Below are 19,028 nucleotides of genomic sequence, written 5' to 3'. Positions count from 1 at the left end.
GTGCCACACTGTCCAGATGTTGATGAAGGAAGTGGTGTTCTTTATGGTTGTCCCATGACTCCTAATCAGGATAGCACATAGTGTAATGGATCTGTAATTAGAAAAAGCATAAGACAACTAAACACCACCATGTGACCTTAAAGAGTATCAAACAGGACAGCAGAGGATATGCTCAGTGCCTATGTGAATACAAACGCATCAAGAACTCTTCAAGGTCAATAAATGTGTCATCTTGATGGACAGGTGGCATAGCCCCCTCACTGTGTGAGTCTGAGTAAGAATGAGTCACTTCAACTTCCTTCCTTTATTTTTCGATAAATCTTTAAGCGATGCTGCTTTTCCCTAAAAGGCACCATGTAAAATAATAAATTGTTTCTGAGGACATGTTCATTACTATATATTTCACTTTTTATAAACGTTTTCAGGACCTTTCTTTTATCTAGATGCCTGGACAAGTTGCACTGTGTGCACATTTAATCCAGACAAACAGTTAATATCTGATTCAAATGACTTTCTTTCTAAACACACTTAGCTTGTCAGTGTTTTTTTTTGGTTTTAATTAACCACAGTCTTACAGGACAACAGCAAATCATTTGTGTCACTTTTTATAGTATATCTGACACCACATTTAAGCTACAGGGAAGATTACACTACTCAGATTAATTTCTAACATTAAATGATGACAGATGACAAAGCTAGCATGGATTTATACAAGGACACTGGTTTAGATCTCAGCTGCAACTGTGTGACCACTGTTCCTTCTAGTTACATATCTAGTGCACATCCCAGCAACTCTGGGCATAAGGCAAAATCTAGGGAGCACCCATACACACTGCCCCACCGTGGTATAACAGGGTTCATGGTGATTGCACAATTACTAAATAAATAAGTAAGTTCTTGGGCTTCAAAGGGGTTGCAGGTATGTGGACTGCAGCATGGTAGAGTGCTGATTGGAAGTTGATAGGGAGTGTGGTTCGGTCGATTACCTCATCAGGGCTCCAGAGACTGTAATCAGTGCCTGCATCACTAGTAGTATAAAGAGCTAAGCCAGGAAGAGCATGAAGGAAGAAAGATTGAAGATTGGAGGTTAAAGCGTGGAAGATGGTGAAACAGTAGAATCGGCAGGAGCCCATGTGGTAAAGTGGAGTTAGGAAGTCGGAGAAGTGAGTTCCCAAGAAAGGACCCTAGAGTCAGCACTCAATGAAAATGAAGAGGGTCACTTTTTCTGAGTGGACCAGTAGCAGGAGTGACCAGTGTTCTGAGTGTGCTCCTGCCTTTGAGGCCAGGGAAAGGGTGGTGGTAGGAGAAAGAAGCAAGGATCGGCATGACACCCAATTGAAGCCAAGGGACTGGCGGTTGGGTACCCCAGCCTGGATTTGAATTGGTTGACTGTGCCAGTGGATGTCTCCTCTGTCTATAATGACATCTCCTTTGCCTGCTCTGTAAGGACCTCACAGCCAAACACTGAGGCTCACTGTTTTAATGGATAGACATATTCCTACCAGGGTTTTAACTTTGATTTTATTCGATTATTTATTTGAACTTTTAACCTGAACTGATTAATTTAGTTTTTATGGATTATTAATTAATTGGAGAGCGCTGTAGTGATTTGCACTTTGGGGTTTTGAACGCATGGCTGTTTTACAATAAAAGCACACTTACATCTTCCTCTTGCTTATATGTGTCATCATTGCCTGACTCATCTTTGGCTATGACTATAGACTGCTCTGGACTTGAGAGCTATTAAGGACTCTGGAGCCAAACTGCATTGTTGCGTCCACTTATTCACACCAGGCCTAACATACATGTGTTTGGGACCTGAGAGAAAAACCCAATATCTGCATGAAAATCCTTACAAACATGATGAGAGAGTGTGCAAACTCAAACTCTTCACAGATTTGCCATGCTGCAAAAAGGTAAAAATTGTACAGTGTTAGAAATGCCATATGTAATACTTTCTTTAACTGTAAGATATGTAGCAATGGACAGCAACACCTGCAGGGGTGAACATATTACAAAGACTCTGCAAAGTCTTTGCCTTATTTTTTTATTGTCATATCTTGTTTATTACTGACCCGATGATGGTTTGGATTGCTGTATATGCTTGCATCTCTTTGATGCTTAAAATGGTGCCTCTGATTTGTGGTTTAAAAAAAAAAATGAAATTTTGGTTTTAAGCTCAGTTTGTTCGTAAGTGTAGAATTTTCCCTTAATCCAAATCCAAATTGCTTCTGTACATCTTTTAATATGTATGGAAGCTTTGATGCCATATCTCTCCTAAAATTAGGTGAAACTTGAAATATCCTCTTCTTTCTACTAAAAACAGCCTGTACACGCAGGGTTTGGTTACAAGCTGAATATGTTCCAATGGGAGCTTTCCTGCTGTATCCTGGAACAGAGTAGGAAATCCTGAAAGAGTCTTCCTCAGAGAATTAAGTGTAGTAGATGGTCAACCTCTCAAGGACTTAAAGTAATCTCACTTTGCTTCAGATAAAAGCAACACTTTATCTCTTAAAGGAAGGGCTATATTTACAAGTCCATTAGCACAGAGCAACACTGCCTCTGACATTTTACATTATGTAACAGAGTGTTATTCTCCTGACAGATCTGTATTCTGCAATACCTATGTTTGTGATGCCATAAGATTTTCAAAGCCCTGGGGAAGTTTACTATGTATAGTACTAAATACTAAGCACTAGACCAGTGGCCTATCCAGGGCTATTTCCTACCTTTCTCCCAACCTGGCAACCCTGAACTGGATTAAGCAGGTCTGAGAATAAGATTAAATTAAATAACTGAAACAGTAAAACATTTAAATTGTTTTTTTCTTCAGATAAAACAGAGAAAATTGATATTCAAAGATAGAAAGAAACAACCTTAAGACCTTTAGTTAATGTAAGTTATTTGTTAAGTTGGTATTAATGAAGATTCCATTTATTACATTTTAATGGATTCCTTCATTGCCTATTTAATAGATAATCCAACAATTGGAATTTTTTTCAAGGGTAATATATATCTTTCCATCCATTTTTTGAACTCACATATCCAGGTTTGGGCGGCACGGTGGCGCAGTGGGTAGCGCTGCTGCCTCGCAGTTGGGAGATCTAGGGACCTGGGTTTGCTTCCCGGGTCCTCACTGCGTGGAGTTTGCATATTCTCCCCGTGTCTGCGTGGGTTTCCTTCGGGCGCTCCGGTTTCCTCCCACAGTCCAAAGACATGCAGGTTAGGTGGATTGGCGATTCTAAATTGGCCCTGGTATGTGGGTGTGTTTGTGTGTGTCCTGCGGTGGGTTGGCACCCTGCCCGGGATTGGTTCCTGCCTTGTGCCCTGTGTTGGCTGGGATTGGCTCCAGCAGACCCCCATGACCCTGTGTTTGGATTCAGCGGGTTGGAAAATGGATGGATGGATATACAGGTTTGTAGAAAGCTTGAAACTTCTACAAGTAAGCGTAAACCTGCTATCATCCCTGGATGAGGCACTTGTCCATTGCAGACATATACCTGCAATCAATATTGAGTGAATTTTAATATCACCAGTTAATTTTCAATGCAAGTTTTGGGGATATGGGAGAAAACTAGAATGCCAACTAAACATCCACATAGACAGTGACCATGCCGGAGTTCAAGCCCTAAGCTCTTGCAACTGTGAGGTATCAGTGCTAGCCACTGTGCCCCTATGCTTCTCAGATGCAACATCATAGCCTTTACGTAGATTTTGTAACAGACAGGTATTTGCCAGAATATGTTAATGTAATATCAAATAGTGAATGAGTCAGCCTGTTTCATTAAACATGAATCAATAGGATAACCATCCATGTATTTACTGAATCCACTTTATTTTCTTAAGGTCATTCTGCAATCAGGAGGCTAAGGACTATAAAGACTTAAATATTATGTGTGTGTGTGTACATATAAAGTCAGGCATGAGAACTTAGGAGTCATCTCCAAGACTTTGAAAAGGTAAGTAATTTCACTCCAAGTCAAGAGGATGCACCAATGTTAACATACCCTTCTTTGTCTACAGTTCAGTAGCTCAACGATGGGAGCAGCTCTGATGCTACTTCTGCTCCCTCCTTCAAACCCTACCTCTTTCCGAGATCATAGTACAAAAAAACCTTGTCAACTGGATGAAGGTGTTCACTGTGAACCAGGAGATAACACTGCTCGCTAGTCTCTCTTTTGTTATTTACCTTTGTTCCAGCTTGCCAGATTCTTTTGCACCCTGATGTGCTTGTTATTTTGCCTATATTTATTTATTTATTTATTTATTGTGAAATTACACTGAGTTGTTGGTTGGCTCCCTAACATTTCGTTCTTGAAACTGTCTTTATTATAGTATATATATATATATGGGCTGCACGGTGGCGCAGTTGTAGCATTGCTGCCTTGCACTTCCTGGGTCCTCCCTATGTGGAGTTTGCATGTTCTCCCCGTGTCTGCGTGGGTTTCCTCCGGGTGCTCCGGTTTCCTCCCACAGTCCAAAGACATGCAGGTTAGGTGCATTGGTGATCCTAAATTGTTCCTAGTATGTGTGTGTGTGTGTGTGTGTGTGTGTGCGTGTGCCCTGTGGTGGGCTGGCGCCCTGCCCGGGGATTTGTTTCTGCCTTGAGCCCTGTGTTGGCTGGGATTGGTTCTGGCAGACCCCCGTGACCCTGTGTTAGGATGCAGCGGGTTGGATGATGGATGGATGATGGATATATATATATACAGCATAACAGTATATATAATGTATTTTTTACTATGTGCTGTAAACATTTGATTTGGGAGTTGTCAGCCAAACAATCAAATTTAGAGGCAAATAATTTTAATGAAATTCAGCAGATAAGTAGATATTTTCACAAGAGAAATGTAAACATTTCCAGTCCTACACATACTGGTTTTTGTAATTAATCTTGCCTCATTTTCAGTTTTCTTTGGCCAAATGATGATTGTCAATTACAACATCCTTATTAGCATAGAAAGAGTTAACAGGATCATACAAGAATGAAATGGCAAAACAATTCACGGATGTTGTATGTGACACACTGGCTACAAGAAAACAAACTGGAGAATGACTTGTGCGTAAGCAAATTTAGAGCATTTCATATTTATCCAAATATTACAGGAAGCAAAAATACAAAGCATGTCAGTCAAGAGAATGAAGACCACTGTCGCCTTAAATTGTAATGTTATTTTAATTATGGTGATAACAGTTGCAGCGGGAGTTCAAACACAATTCATACAGGACACCAGTAGCTGTTGCTTTTCATTCCAACTAATTTCCTAATCAGAATGTGAAAATTCAAAACATTACTTAGCCTGCTCATACTTTCACTGTATTCATGTCATCAGTGTAAACACCAAACTTATGTAAATTTTAATCAAATTGTTAAATAAATGACATGGCAAGACATTCTCAAAACTACCAACTCAAGCAAGGGTGTATGCGCCAAATAGCCTCATTTTGCCTAGTTGTTTAGTGCACTGACATAGACATTTCATCAAACAAGTAGTCCAAGTAATACATCATTTTGTTTAATTATATTTTATTAAACTTTAGTGCCTATTCCAGCAGCACTGGGCACAAGACAGAACATAATCTTTACCTTAATTCAGATATCTTTAGTAATATGGGATGAAAACTGGCATAACCAGAGTAAACACATGCAGAAATCAAGAGAATATGCCAACTCTACACGGACAGCGATCAGGTGTGAGTGAAAACCCTGGATCTTGGGTCTGTGAGGCAGCAGCACTACATTAACATGTGACTGTGGGTATGTGTATAACTGGGCTCTGTGATGGCCTGGTGCTCTTGGTTCAGACCCTATTTCTACACCTACCAGGATAGGTGTTGGCCCCTCGTAACCATGAACTTGATTCAGCAGCTTTAAGAATGTCAAAAAGTATGACAAATTTAGGCAAAATTAGACCATTTGCCCTATAAAGCATCGCCAGTGTTGCCCTGGTTATGTCCGGACTTGCTAATAGTGATACAGCTGTCATGCACCATGCTGAACATAAGCCATAAATCTGACCTTTTCAAATAACAGGCCAGCATGTATGGTAGTTGAACAATATACCAAATTCTAAAGCAAACTTCCCTATGATTAGGTCTTAGGGCTTGGAGGTACTGTAGTCAGTTAAGAAGGAGATATAAAGTGTCCAATGCTTCATTGTAGTGAAGACCTCTGCTTTACTCATATGTGCTCAATCTGAATTTTAAATGTTATTTAAAATTTTGTCTTGTTTTTACTGTTAAAGCAACATTCTAGTTCTGTAGGAAAAAATGTTATGGTGAAAATATTGTTCTGGTGATTACTGTTTTAGTCATTTATACCATTTTGGCATATGCATGCCCTTAAAATATCTTTCAAGAACTGTCATTCTAACTACTAGATTACTAGAAAAACTGGTGAATATTGGTAGTTTAGGATGCTTAATCTACATACTCAATCTTGTATACTGTGATTACAAAAATGTCATGCCTGCCCTAGCATCGTGGCAATATTATTATTCTATATATAGCCTAAATGGCAATCGATGAAATGGCCCCCGACTCAACTGCTAATGAAAAAATGGAGCTTATTTTTCCTTTTTTTGTGCTCAACGTGAGATCAAGAAGTGTATAAAATTCAGACATTTCTTCATCAATAACACTGCACAACAAAGTTTTTTCTTCTGGAACACTCTTGGATGTTTCTTACAGATTTTTGGGTGCTGATCACAAATATCACATCATTTTCACTCCCGTAAGTGACTTATCAACAACGGTTTGTGCAGCCTGGGCATGTCCAGGCATGGAATCAGGCCAGGCTGGGAGCTGTTCTGTGGAAGTTGACATCCTGGGCATAGCTGGGCAGGTCTGAACAAGCTTGATGCTCTCTCAGCATGCTATAAAGGTGGCTTGCATACACTGATCCTGTAGTGTGTATGTATAGTATCAGTATAGTAATGTATAGTATCTGCAGCAATATAACAGTAAGTAAGCTTGATGCTATAGATGTTTTGGTGTTAGGCGATATGTCATGTCAATGTTGTAAGAGCCACGATACATTCTGTTATATCTGTGGCGAATATACACTTGCGCCTCAGAGACGATGGATGACTGCTCTTGTGAAGAAAGCTTATCATCTGTATTTTGGCCGCAAAATTGGTGATCAAGACAAGGAATGGGTGCCTCACATTTGCTGTGCGACATGTGCTTTCAGTCTGAGAGCCTGGCTCAGAGGCACTCGAAAGACGATGCCGTTTGCTGTTCTGATGATATGGCAAGAACAGAAAGACCATGTGACAGATTGTTACTTCTGTTTGACTAATGTGTCTGGTTTCTCTGCCAAAAACAAGAAGTCAATTGAATATCCTAATCTACCTTCAGCAATGAGACCCGTGCCACATGATGACAGTCTTCCAATTCCGAAACCACCAAAGGATTGGACCTTAGACGAACCAGATGAAGAAACTGCAATGCAGGGTATTGACAGTGACACTGACCCGGATTTTGAACCGTGCTCATCAGGCGATCCACGTCTGATAGCACAGTCCGAATTGAACGATTTGATCAGAGATTTGGTTCTGTCAAAAGCAAAAGCCGAGCTGCTGGGTTTGAGACTGCAGGAATGGTGTTTGCTGTCACCAGGTACAAAAATGTCTGTGTTTCGAGGCCGACATCATGATATAACCAAATTTTTTTGCACAAATCGACAGTCTCTGTTTCTCTTGTGACATTGAAGGATTGTTCTCGGCCTTGGGTTGTGATCACAACTCGGAAGAGTGGCGTCTCTTCATTGATTCGTCAATGTTAAGCCTGAAAGCTGTTCTGCTACACAATGGCAACGTTTGTCCTTCAGTACCTGTTGGCTATGCAGCACACATGAAAGAAATATATGAGAATATGGAACTGTTGCTGAAGGACGTCCAGTATAACAGGTACAACTGGAATATCTGTGGAGATCTTAAAGTCGTTGCTCTGTTACTAGGACTGCAGCTCGGCTATACATAGTACTGTTGTTTCATCTGTGAATGGGGCAGCCATGCCAAAGAGTTGCACTATTCTCGACAGAACTGGCCACTCTGTAAAAAGTTACTTCCAGGACAGAAAAATGTGGCACATGAATTGCTTGTTGACCCGGCAAAGATATTTTTGCCTCCTCTTCACATAAAACTGGGACTCATGAAGAATTTCGTGAAAGCACTGAACAAGGAAGGCGAAGGTTTTTGTTCCCAAGAATAACTGATGCCAAGATCAAAGAGGGCATTTTTGTTGGCCCCTAGATCAGACATGTTATGAGTGACAAATGGTTTGAAGAGCTGTTAGTTGGGCTGGAAAAAATTGCCTGGAAAGCCTTCAAAGACGTTGTTGACAATTTTCTGGGCAATTGCCGAGCCCCAAAAAACATTCAGCTGGTAGACAAACTTCTCAAAGCATACAAGACAATGAAGTGCAACATGTCACTCAAGATTCATTTCCTCCAATCACACTTGGACTTCTTCCCCGCAAATCTCGGTGCTGTCAGTGACGAACACGGTGAAAGGTTTCACCAGGACATTGCTATGAAGGAGAAACGATACCAGGGCAACTGGAATCCGTCAATGCTTGCTGACTACTGTTGAACACTGCAACATGATGCACCAGACATTGAATACAAAAGAAAATCAAGAGCAAAACACTTTTAATTCTGTTGAATTTAACAGCTTATGCGAAACATAAACGTGACTAAATACGTTATTGTCAGTAAACATATAAATATCTATTTCTCAGAGTTCCTACGTGATGCAGTAAAACCAAAACTATATTTGTGCATACCCAGTAGGTACCTGTCACAAAAATTGTTGTGCAGTGTAATCTGTCATGCATCTTGTTATTTTTTTATTTATAACAATTTCTATTTTCATACTTCAGTGGTTTATTTTTTGAATGTCTATGTGTATCACTTAGACAGTGATATTATCTCACAACCATTCTGTATGAGTTATTATTGTACCTGCTACCATTTTGTGTTCATTTCTTCTGTCAGTGACCAGATTGTTTTCTACTGCTATGCTTATGTTAAGATAGCAGCACAGTAGGCATTGCACCCTAGCTTATGTATAATTATAAAACATTGTGCTTATAAGAACATGTTTTGGTTATGGAATTCCTTTTTTAGTAGTTCTGCCTTTATGACCTTCACTCTAACTTTTTTAACCAAAGAGGTGTGCCCTATGTATTGATTTTGACATTTGTTAGTTTGCCCTTTTGTAAACAATCTTTCCTTGTACTTCAGACTCTCTCTTATACCCTGTAGGCACGGGATTTCAGGGGTTGGACTGGAAGAAAAGGATGTACTCAAAAAACCAAAAAAGTGAGGTAAAGTTTTTTTCCTTCCAAAGATACAAAGCCCTGAATTTACAATCCATTTGTTTTCCAGTTTTCCATGTCATAGAGATTTACTTTTACAATTTTATCTTGAAATTAAGCCTCGTATCACTTCCTGCAAGAAACAGAGTGTGTTTGATCTTTCTAACAGAATAATCAGGATTGCCTGTTTTGGACACAAGTGAATTATCTACCTATTCAGTTTCTGTACCCGTTAATCCAATTAAGGGTCTGTGGGTCCAAAGTGTATTTGAGAAGTACTAGATGTGAAGTACGAATAACAGGGTTATTAATTAACCTAACAAATAACCCCAGGAGATCTGTATTGTTGTCTGCATATACAGATTACAATACTGGACTGGTTAAGGTCTGGCTGCCACAAGTACTGTTAGCCAACAGGGTGCTGGAGGAAATTGCACTACTGTTGACTTCAGAGGCAATAGGACAGGAGGAAGGATAGAAGGGTGGAAGTGGGGGTGGGAACACTGAATGTTGTCAGTTTGTCTGGTAAATGGATAGAGTTAGCCGATATAATGTAGAGAAGGCAGTTTGATATATCGTGCATTCAAGAGACTAGATGGAAAGGTAATAAGGTCAGATTCAAATTATTTCACCTTGGTGTGGTTGGGAGGAGAAATGGGGTAGTGGTTATCCTGAAGGAACAGTATGTCAAAGAGTGTTTTGGAGGTGAAAAGAGTATCGGACAGAGTGATGATTATGAAGCTGGAAACTGAAGGTCTCTCTCTCAGAGGAGAAGAGTGGAGGTCAATAACAGGGACAGGGAGGTCAGAGGAATGGTGAGGATGCAGGGAGTAGAGCTGGTGAAGGAGGTTGAGTTTAAATACTTGAGATGAACAGTACAGAGTAATGGGAAGTGTTGGACAGAGGTGAAAAAGAGAAAAAGAGAGTTCACACATTGTGGAGTGGGTAAGGAGTGATTTGCAACAGATGGGTACTAACAAAAATGAAAGAGAAGGTGTAAAAGACAGTAGTAAGATCAGCTATGTTATATGGGTTGGAGACGATGGCACTGACAAAGAAACAGGAGACAGAGCTGGAGGTGGCAGATTTAAAGATGTTAAGATTTGCTTTGGGTGTGACTAGGATGGATAAGATTAGAAATGAGTGCATTAGAGGGTCAGCTCAGGTTGGATGGTTTGGAGACAAAGTCAGACAGGCAAGATTGCACTGGTTTGGACATGTGTTGGATATATTGGGAGAAGGATGCTAAGGATAGAGCTGCCAGCAAGAGGAAAAGAAGAAGGCCTAAGAGGAGGTTTATGGATGTGATGAGAGAGGACATGCAGATGGTGGGTGTGACAGAGCAAGATAGAGAGGACAGGAGGATATGGAAACAGATGATCCACTGTGGTGACTCCAAATGGGAGCACCCAAAAATGTAGAAGAAGAAAACCCTAGGAGATGATATATGCACTTTCTCTGCTTATCTTCTTACAACTTTGTTCTCATTATTTTTTTTCTAAATATTATATACTCGTGGTAACTAACGGTTCTATTTAATTTGCAGAGCTTTCTGTGTGGGTATTGTATATTTTTTCAGTATGTGCACACTTTCAGCTGACTGGAAATGCTAAGCTGTCCAATAGTAGATGTATATGTGTGCTTTAACTGATGGAACAAGCTTTGGAATGATTCCTAACAGTCCCAAAAAAGATAGAGCAGTTAGAAAAACACAAAATGCATTGCTTTAAACACCTTCTGTACTTGAAAACAAGTACACAGAAGAGCACATATACAGTATATGAACAAGCTGCTTACCTACAGGAAACAGACACTTGCATATAAGACATAAACCCTATAATAGAATGACGTAAATATTTAGCTGTCTTGATGTCTTATAGAGTAAGACTCACAAAACTTCTGAAAATATAAGATTCAGTAGAGACAGAATGGAAAGAAAACAGAAGCAGACCACCCAGTAAGGAGTTGCTTACATTACATTTCAGAAGCAACTGGGCTCCTGCTTGACTGAGTATGATATATTTTGCCTGATATTATTGCACTTTAAATAGTGATTAGAATGATCACACATGTAAAGCTGCCTCTGCTTCTTGTTCTTTTGAAAACAAGTCTTAGCATGAGGAAAGATACACTTGATGCTGTATCCCATCACCAACTGTCTCACCAATGAAGTTGATTGTGTCATTATGTTTAGAAGTCAGTATAGACAAGATTGAAACAATAATTTTATAGTCCAAGCATCTGAGTTCACCAAACAGCCCTCTTTATTTCGACTGCACATACAGGCTATAAGCTCTTTGAACTTGATTTTTCTCTGGCTGATATTTTGACTTATTCTCTGTCCTATGTAAAACCTATAGCCCTGGGCAACCATTTTTCTAAAGCATTAGCAAGATCCTTAGCAGTGAATGGAAGTCTATTTATGTTAAGCAATAAATACAGTGATGCATTTTTCCATGGAGCCATGGTACCAGTTGTGTACCCTGTAATGTCTTACTCTCTAAAATTATATTACAAGTATACAGTAGCAGCCTGGCTCTGGACAATGAAACACTGTTAAGTGAGTTGCAAGCCAATTCAAATAAAGATTTTCTTCTTTCTTTTGATTTACCCTTCTTTATTTTCCTCTATGACAATCTTTTACACATACAGTACCTTGATGGGAAATGGAAAATTTGAAAGTATAAAACTTTAAAAGAACATTACACAGTATGTAAGATAACCAGGATGCTACTAGCAACTAGGCAAGCCCCTACAGGCCAGGTTGCCTTAGTTTTTTTCATGTTATTTGAATAACTTTCCTCTACCCACAATTGTATGGCACTCCATCTGACAAAACTCTGTGTCATCACATGCAATGGCTTGCTGTGGCATTCCTTTTTTTGTAATCACTTGGTGCAGTTGACTGTGTATAAAAAATTTCACTAATCCTCCTGTTGGTTTTGGATATTCAGAAGTGGCTGCAGAGTCTGCATTGTATATTTGTGATTTTCTACAACTCACTGCAAATTAGACTTTTTGATAGAAACTTAATATTCAACATCAGCCATAAGTAGGGGTCTCATATACAGTAATGTTTTGTAATTTCTTCAAGAAATGTTCTTGTTCCACATGCCCAGACTGTGACTTGATAGATTCAAATATATATGTCAGTTAGGTAGCTACAAACAGAATGCTCTAATGTTTCGGGCTTAGCAGGATTTTTGCAATAGGAGAGAAGTAACTAAAATCAAAGAACAAAATGTTGTCTTATACTGTACAGGCATGGATTTTTTAAAGCTTCAGTGCAATAAAAACAGAATCAAATAGAAGGGGCAGAAAAATAATTGTGTATAACAGAGTTATCTGAGAAAAGCAAGACACATAAAAAAAGAAGAACACAGGATTCAGGGAGTATATTCTAAGTCTACAAGAGAAAGTTAGAGGCATCAAATGGAGAAACAAGTAACATGATAATAAGAAGTGAGGAGAATGAGGAGGAAAAATAATATGAGTCTGACAGAGTAGGAATGAGGCAGCAAAAATTGTGTACACACTAAATGGGCCAAAGTGGTTCTTCTGAATAATGGCATATAGTAAATATTTTTGGTTCCCAAAGTAATAGTCCACATGAAGGTACCAGTAAAAACTTTTATTTATGTCTGTAACACAATGCATAAATTAACAGATGGTAACAGATTTGTTAAATGTAAACGGGGTCCTGGTTTTAAAGGTACTCTAGCTGCATACAATAACACAGGCTAAGCTGAGGTTTTCTTGATCTGTTGTATCCTGTTAGGTAGCCTACTATAAACTAAAGATTCTTGTTTTGTCCAAGTATTGGCAACCTTTTCAAAGCCCAAAGAACCAATGTCATTTGCAAGACCCTTCACAGAATGAAATGGCTCTGTGTCAATCAGTGGTTCTACAAGGAACTGTTACAGCTCCACAAAGTGCCATTTTAGCATGGGTAGAGTTTAAGGAGTGGCAAGAAGGGCCTGACCCCACCAACGAATACACTATGTTAATAAAATAAGACTCAAATAAAGGGTATTTTTTTCATCATTTTTTTAAGACACAGTTAATGTTAATGTGTTAATAATCAATGAATTAGGTGCTCAGAGACTCAGTGGTAAAAATGCTGCCTTGTAGTAAGCAGTCTGGGGTCACGTCCCAGGTGATCCTTGCATGGAATTTGCATGTAGGTCCCCATGAATTTACTCTAATTTACTCACACAGTCCGAAGACATACAAGTTTGGTAAATTGTTGATGTTAAATTGTCCCCTGTTGTGCGTGTGTGTATTTACCCTATGATGGGATGATGGCCTGTCTAGACAGTTGTTCCTGCCTGCACTTGTTGCTTACTGGGATTGGATCTATCTGCCCCCTGCCCTGGATAAGCAGGTTTAGAGAATGGATTGATTAAATACTATTATCTGTCCTGCCCAAAGCAACTTTCACTTACATGTTGCCTACCCTTAAAAAGGATAAAGAAATACTCAGCACAGTTTCATTTACCAATTAGAGTATAGTTTAGATTTGAGAGATGTTATGTCAACTTGTATTTTTCCTTAATTGTTTTCATTTTTGCATGTCTTTTAGCTGCTCCTTGCAGCCAAAAACATCCTCAGCAGTTGTAAGGAGCAAAACAAAATAGTAGTGCATTCCAATAAGTGCAGAAATGTGCTGACAGTACTCCATCATTATTCACAAAAGTGAGATGTGGTGTCCTGCAGGGCTCAGTACTGGGACCTTTACTGTTTTCATTTTACATGCTTCCACTGGTATCTCTTATTAGAAAACATAATGTTAATTTTCACTTGTATGCAGATGACACCAAGTTATGCCTTTCTTTTAGATCAAATTAAGTTTCTCCAATGTTGTCTTTATTTAGTTGTGTGAATGAATTAAAGGAGTGGATGGATGAGAACTACTTGTCTTTAAATTTCGTTAAAACAGAGATGTTAATTATTGGAGGGAATGATGCTGATCGCAACAATATTTTGTCATCATTTAATTCAGTAATCACCACTAATTTTACTGAATCAGACCGCAATCTAGGAGTTATCTTTGACTCTAGCAAGTCATTTAAAGCGCACATTACAAAGTTGTCCAAATCATGTTTCTTTCATCTTAAAAATGTTGGGAAATTAAGGCGCTTTCTAAATAAATAGGATTCTGAGAAATTAATTCATGCATTTATTTCTAGTAGGATTGACTACTGCAATGCCTTGTTCACTGGATGTTCAAATTGTTCTTTATACAGCCTCCAGTTAATCCAAAATGCTGCTGCAAGAATTATTACATGAACAAGAAAATACGAACATATAACTCCAGTTCTTAAATCCTTACAGTGACTCCCAGTGTGGAATGGAATTGGGGGAGGCAGCTTGATGGCTGAGGTCTCCAGGACTCTAAACAAATCCAAATCATATTATGTGATATCATCTATTGTTAAATTCTGCTCTGTACTTGTAATATTTTTATTTTACTGTGGTACTGTATTGAGGATTACATATGTTTTGTTCTGTGTATTGTATTGTATTGACCCCCTTCTCTTTGACACCCACTCCACGCCCAACCTACCTGGAAAAGGGTCTCTCTCTGAAATGCCTTTCCCAAGGTTTCTTCCATTTTTCCCCAACTAGGGTTCTTTTTTTGGGAGTTTTTCCTTGTCTTCTTAGAGAGTCAAGGCTGGAGGGCTGTCAAAAGGCAAGGCCTGTTAAAGCCCATTGCAGCACTTCTCGTGTGATTTTGGGCTATACAAAAATAAATTGTATTGTATTGTATTGTATTATGCTTCCCTGTACAAACAACTGCATGGTGGTCAGGGTAAATCTCCACCACACAGCACATATACCACTCTGATAAAATATTTAAAAAACAAAAATGTGATGTCTATCTCTTTAATGAAGCAAGCAAATAACAGAAAACACACCAACTTTTAAATCAGTCAACTAAGTCCCAGAATGTTTCACTATGTGTACATTTTCGAACTTGTTAACATCAGTCAACTAAGTCCCAGAATGTTTCGCTATGTGTACATTTTCTAACTTGTTAAAAGAGAAAAGTGCTTATTTTATCATAAAAACTGTCCCTTTTAATTTATCATAAATGAAATATGAAGACCAAACTAATCTAAAAAAGGAATGTTATCTGTCAATTAAATATTATTAATGATATTTTTGCACTTTTTTGTAATTTCAAAGAGTTACATGTTTTATTACATGTTTTAACATACTTGAGACTTCCTTCATGTTGTAAATTTATATTGCAAACAATTTACCATATTTTACATGGGATGTGATGTTAATACCACGCCTAAAAGTCAAACTCCGCCCATGCATATTAGAACCTTTAGTTTTACTGTAAGAGTGCAGTCAAGAGTATAAGCCATACTATGACAGAGAAGGGCAAGGTACTAGAAAGTTAAAGATAATGAAAAAAATTTCTTTTTTCCCAGGGTAAAGATTTAAAAGTCTTCAATTAAATGCTAAAATACGTTTGAACATCATGCAATGTTATTTACTAGCTGCATTTTCTGAACTTGACTTTCTAATTCAAAGAGGAGGAGATTTAAGGAGCTGGTGCCTGTTCTGACACCATTGGGGCAAGGAAGAAGCCAACCCTAGATAGGACAATCAAGTCAGAGAAAGTGTTCATGTACACACCATTACCTAGTCAATTTAAAGTTAGTGATCAACCTATTATGCATGATGCTGTGATGAGTTTGAAGCTAGAGAACTTAGACTGAGCAAATGTGGATCAGAGAAAAATATGGTAATTTCACACTTTAAAATCAAAAATCTGCAGGCAGCAGTGATAACTCTTTGCCACCATGCCGTTTGAACACAATGACTATCTTGCCTAATCCTTATGAACACTTTGAAATCACTTCAATTTTTTTGTCCATCGCCTCCAGACCTGTACGAGGAAACCCCCACATATGATATACCGTTCAATGCATCTCAATGTCTAGTTATACAAGACTCTGAGCATTTTAGGGTTCTCTTTTGGTCCTTTAGAACAAAAGACTTCCCTCTGTTGGCCATTTTGGACCATACTTTTGTGCAGGAAATTAAACTCTTACGATAAAAAGTATATCAAGTGGTGTCTTCAGCAAACATGATGTTGTGCATTCCACATCTACTAACCCCCAGAGGTTTCACCCCTAAAGGGATACAAAAGGTCAAATTTATTTTATTTTCACAAAATTTTTAAGAAATGTGGATTGATAATATAGGCATTTGAAGTGTCATTTTATGCTATTTCAAGGCTGCTGATCATAAAAATAATATTTTGTATTTTTGACTCTTTATAAGTGGTCCAGGCCAGCTCCACTCCCAGAAGATTAAATATGACACATTTCAAACATAAGCATGTAGGGTATCAGTTCAGACTATTTCAAGGTCAGTGATTACAAATATGCAGTGGAGGTTTTAGACAAGGACCAACAGGGGCCAGTGTCCCTGTAAAACTGGCCTTGGCCCCTGTTATGGCCCCTGTGCTGAAGAGATAAAATTTTAATTAATTACGGTGATATGCGCATCTTAGCAATCTAGGGGTGCTAAGCATTAAATCCAGAAGAGCCAAGGCTTTGAACCTTGATGCATTTGTGGACCATTTTGCAAGAAATCACATACGCAGAATACTGTTATTATATATATTACAGGCTACTATGTTGCCAGTGCTAGAGGATGAGAGATTACTGAACAGAAAATGTGAGTGTACATTTAAGCTTCATGCTGTAAAAAAGTCACATTATAACAAAATACATACCTACATAAAAAGAAAACTATCTTGCATACAAAAAAGAGAAATGTTACTGTACAAAAAGTAAAATTTGTTTAAAGATTTATTGTGCATATGTACAGTATGTTAAATCTTTTGTTTGAAATTCATTTGTATGTTTTATTGTTAAATATTCAATTCATTTTGTTTGTGCTCCAAATAAATTCACTTAATATATTAAAACAATTAAATATTGCCCTTTTTTTTTTGTTCTGGGCCCACATGACCTAAAAAAACACTGGCCCCACCCTGGCCCCCCTGGTAAATTTGGTCTGGAACCCCCACTGCAAATATGCTATTTTTCATTCTTTACTACAGATCTAGCACTCTTAGGATCTTTTTCAGAGGGTGAAATGTTATAAATGTTGATAACAATCAAGAATATTTAGACTTTAAACATTTAAAGTGTAGAATTTTAATATTTCAAATATGTGATGCAACTTTCCTTGTTTATTAAGTACTTCTACCTCATGAATAAATCATTACATTTCTTATGAATACTGCTAATTTGGACTATTTAGAATTAAAATGTTTGGATAGTTTAAACTAATAAATGTTTTCCCCTTGAAAAACAGCCTAGCAGCCTTTTTCCTTTCCTGGATGAAAATGTACAGACAGGAAAACATCTCATCTAGGAGCAGTAGACTAGAAGACTGGTACCAAAAAAGCTAAGGAGTGGAGACGGAGTAGTAAACAAATATTCTGAGGAATATTTTGCCCATTCTGACGGCAAAATGTTAAAAGAGTGGGCAGAGCGACACCTCCTTTTGTTTATAGACACGAAACCTAAAGAAAAGATAATGAAGTATCAAAGCTTGGGAAAAAATGTAAAAAAAATGTAAATTTCATACAAACGTTTATCATATAATGGATTACTCCTACCAAAAAAGACAAGTACAGACAACTAATTAAACAGTTAAGTTAAAAGCGGGAACGACACATGATTAAATTGCTGTCCAAAAGCCAGCGAGGACCGCAATATCCAACATTTTTTCTTTTTATGCACCACGACAGTTAAAACCCATCTCTTAGTTCCAGTATCTATTCGGGAAAACAGCTCTCCCACGCGCCAAGGGTGCGCCGAGAAATCCCCTTTCCCTTCGGAAATCTGACACGGCCACACGCTTTCTGGAGTGTGTAATGCCCTGGACAGTGAGAGCAGGAGGTCAGATGCTTGGGGCGGAGAGGACATACTTCTTCACTGACTCAGCAATGGCACCTACTCATTTACTAGGTTTAGTTTACACTAACATATTGAGACAGTAGCCCTACATATGGAACTGCAAAAAGCCGGTCAGCGTTAACAATTCACCTAGTGGAATGCACCACTCCTCAAACGTATGATTGATGGAATTACCCAGATTTCCCTCGTCTAGGCGCAACTGTCTCTTCTGAGGCGCTGACGTGAACGATTACGTCATACTTGTGATGCATGCGCAGTAAGCTTTAAACAATATGGCGGCCCCCGTCGACTTGGAGTTGAAAAAGGTAAAATTGTGTATTATTAGTGTCATAAAAAATTTAAACTCTAAAAGAAACAAATTGTTAATGGATTAAACTAACACGTATAGTACTAGCAATGAAGAAACATATAAGATCAAGAACTACCCTATCTTTACGTTTTGACCGTTAGAAGCGTGTTGCTCAAAGGGGAGCGGTGTTGCACTCGGTCGATAATAAAATTGGAATTAGACAAGTGGTACATCTGATAAAATTGTGTCCCTTGTGCCATAAGGTTCATGCACATAGCTATAATAGTAGTGTGTGCTTGTCTGGTTGCTTTGTCTAACCGTTTGCAGAATGTGGAAACTGAAATTGTGAGGGTACTTAATAAACGACACTTTGCATTTTGATGTGTTTAGTAGAAGTAAGAGTGCCGAGAAAGCTGTAATTTCGCATGTATTGGCCAGGTATAAATACGGTGTTTGCCCTGCGTCGG

At 38.5% G+C, this 19,028-nt stretch overlaps 2 protein-coding genes across 3 annotated transcripts in view; both read left to right on the top strand.

Moving 5' to 3' along the window:
• Nucleotides 1-19,028, top strand: part of LOC127529729 (uncharacterized) — a 455,734-nt gene that overhangs the window by 161,616 nt on the left and 275,090 nt on the right. The gene's annotated exons all lie outside the window — the stretch shown is intronic.
• The window catches only part of pfdn1 (prefoldin subunit 1), a 102,235-nt gene continuing 101,644 nt past the window's right edge, over nt 18,438-19,028 (top strand). The window contains exon 1 of one of the 2 annotated variants that reach the window (XM_051934194.1): nt 18,438-18,577. In XM_051934194.1, the coding sequence (XP_051790154.1) occupies nt 18,545-18,577 (33 nt within the window). In that variant the 5' untranslated portion in view covers nt 18,438-18,544. The remainder of the gene's footprint in view (nt 18,578-19,028) is intronic. The other variant, XM_028813742.2, reaches the window with a different exon arrangement.

The sequence above is a fragment of the Erpetoichthys calabaricus genome, chromosome 11, assembly GCF_900747795.2.
Source record: "Erpetoichthys calabaricus chromosome 11, fErpCal1.3, whole genome shotgun sequence".
Lineage (NCBI taxonomy): Eukaryota > Metazoa > Chordata > Cladistia > Polypteriformes > Polypteridae > Erpetoichthys > Erpetoichthys calabaricus.
Note: the sequence above shows the minus strand (reverse complement) of the source record. Positions and strands in the feature narration are given on the sequence as shown.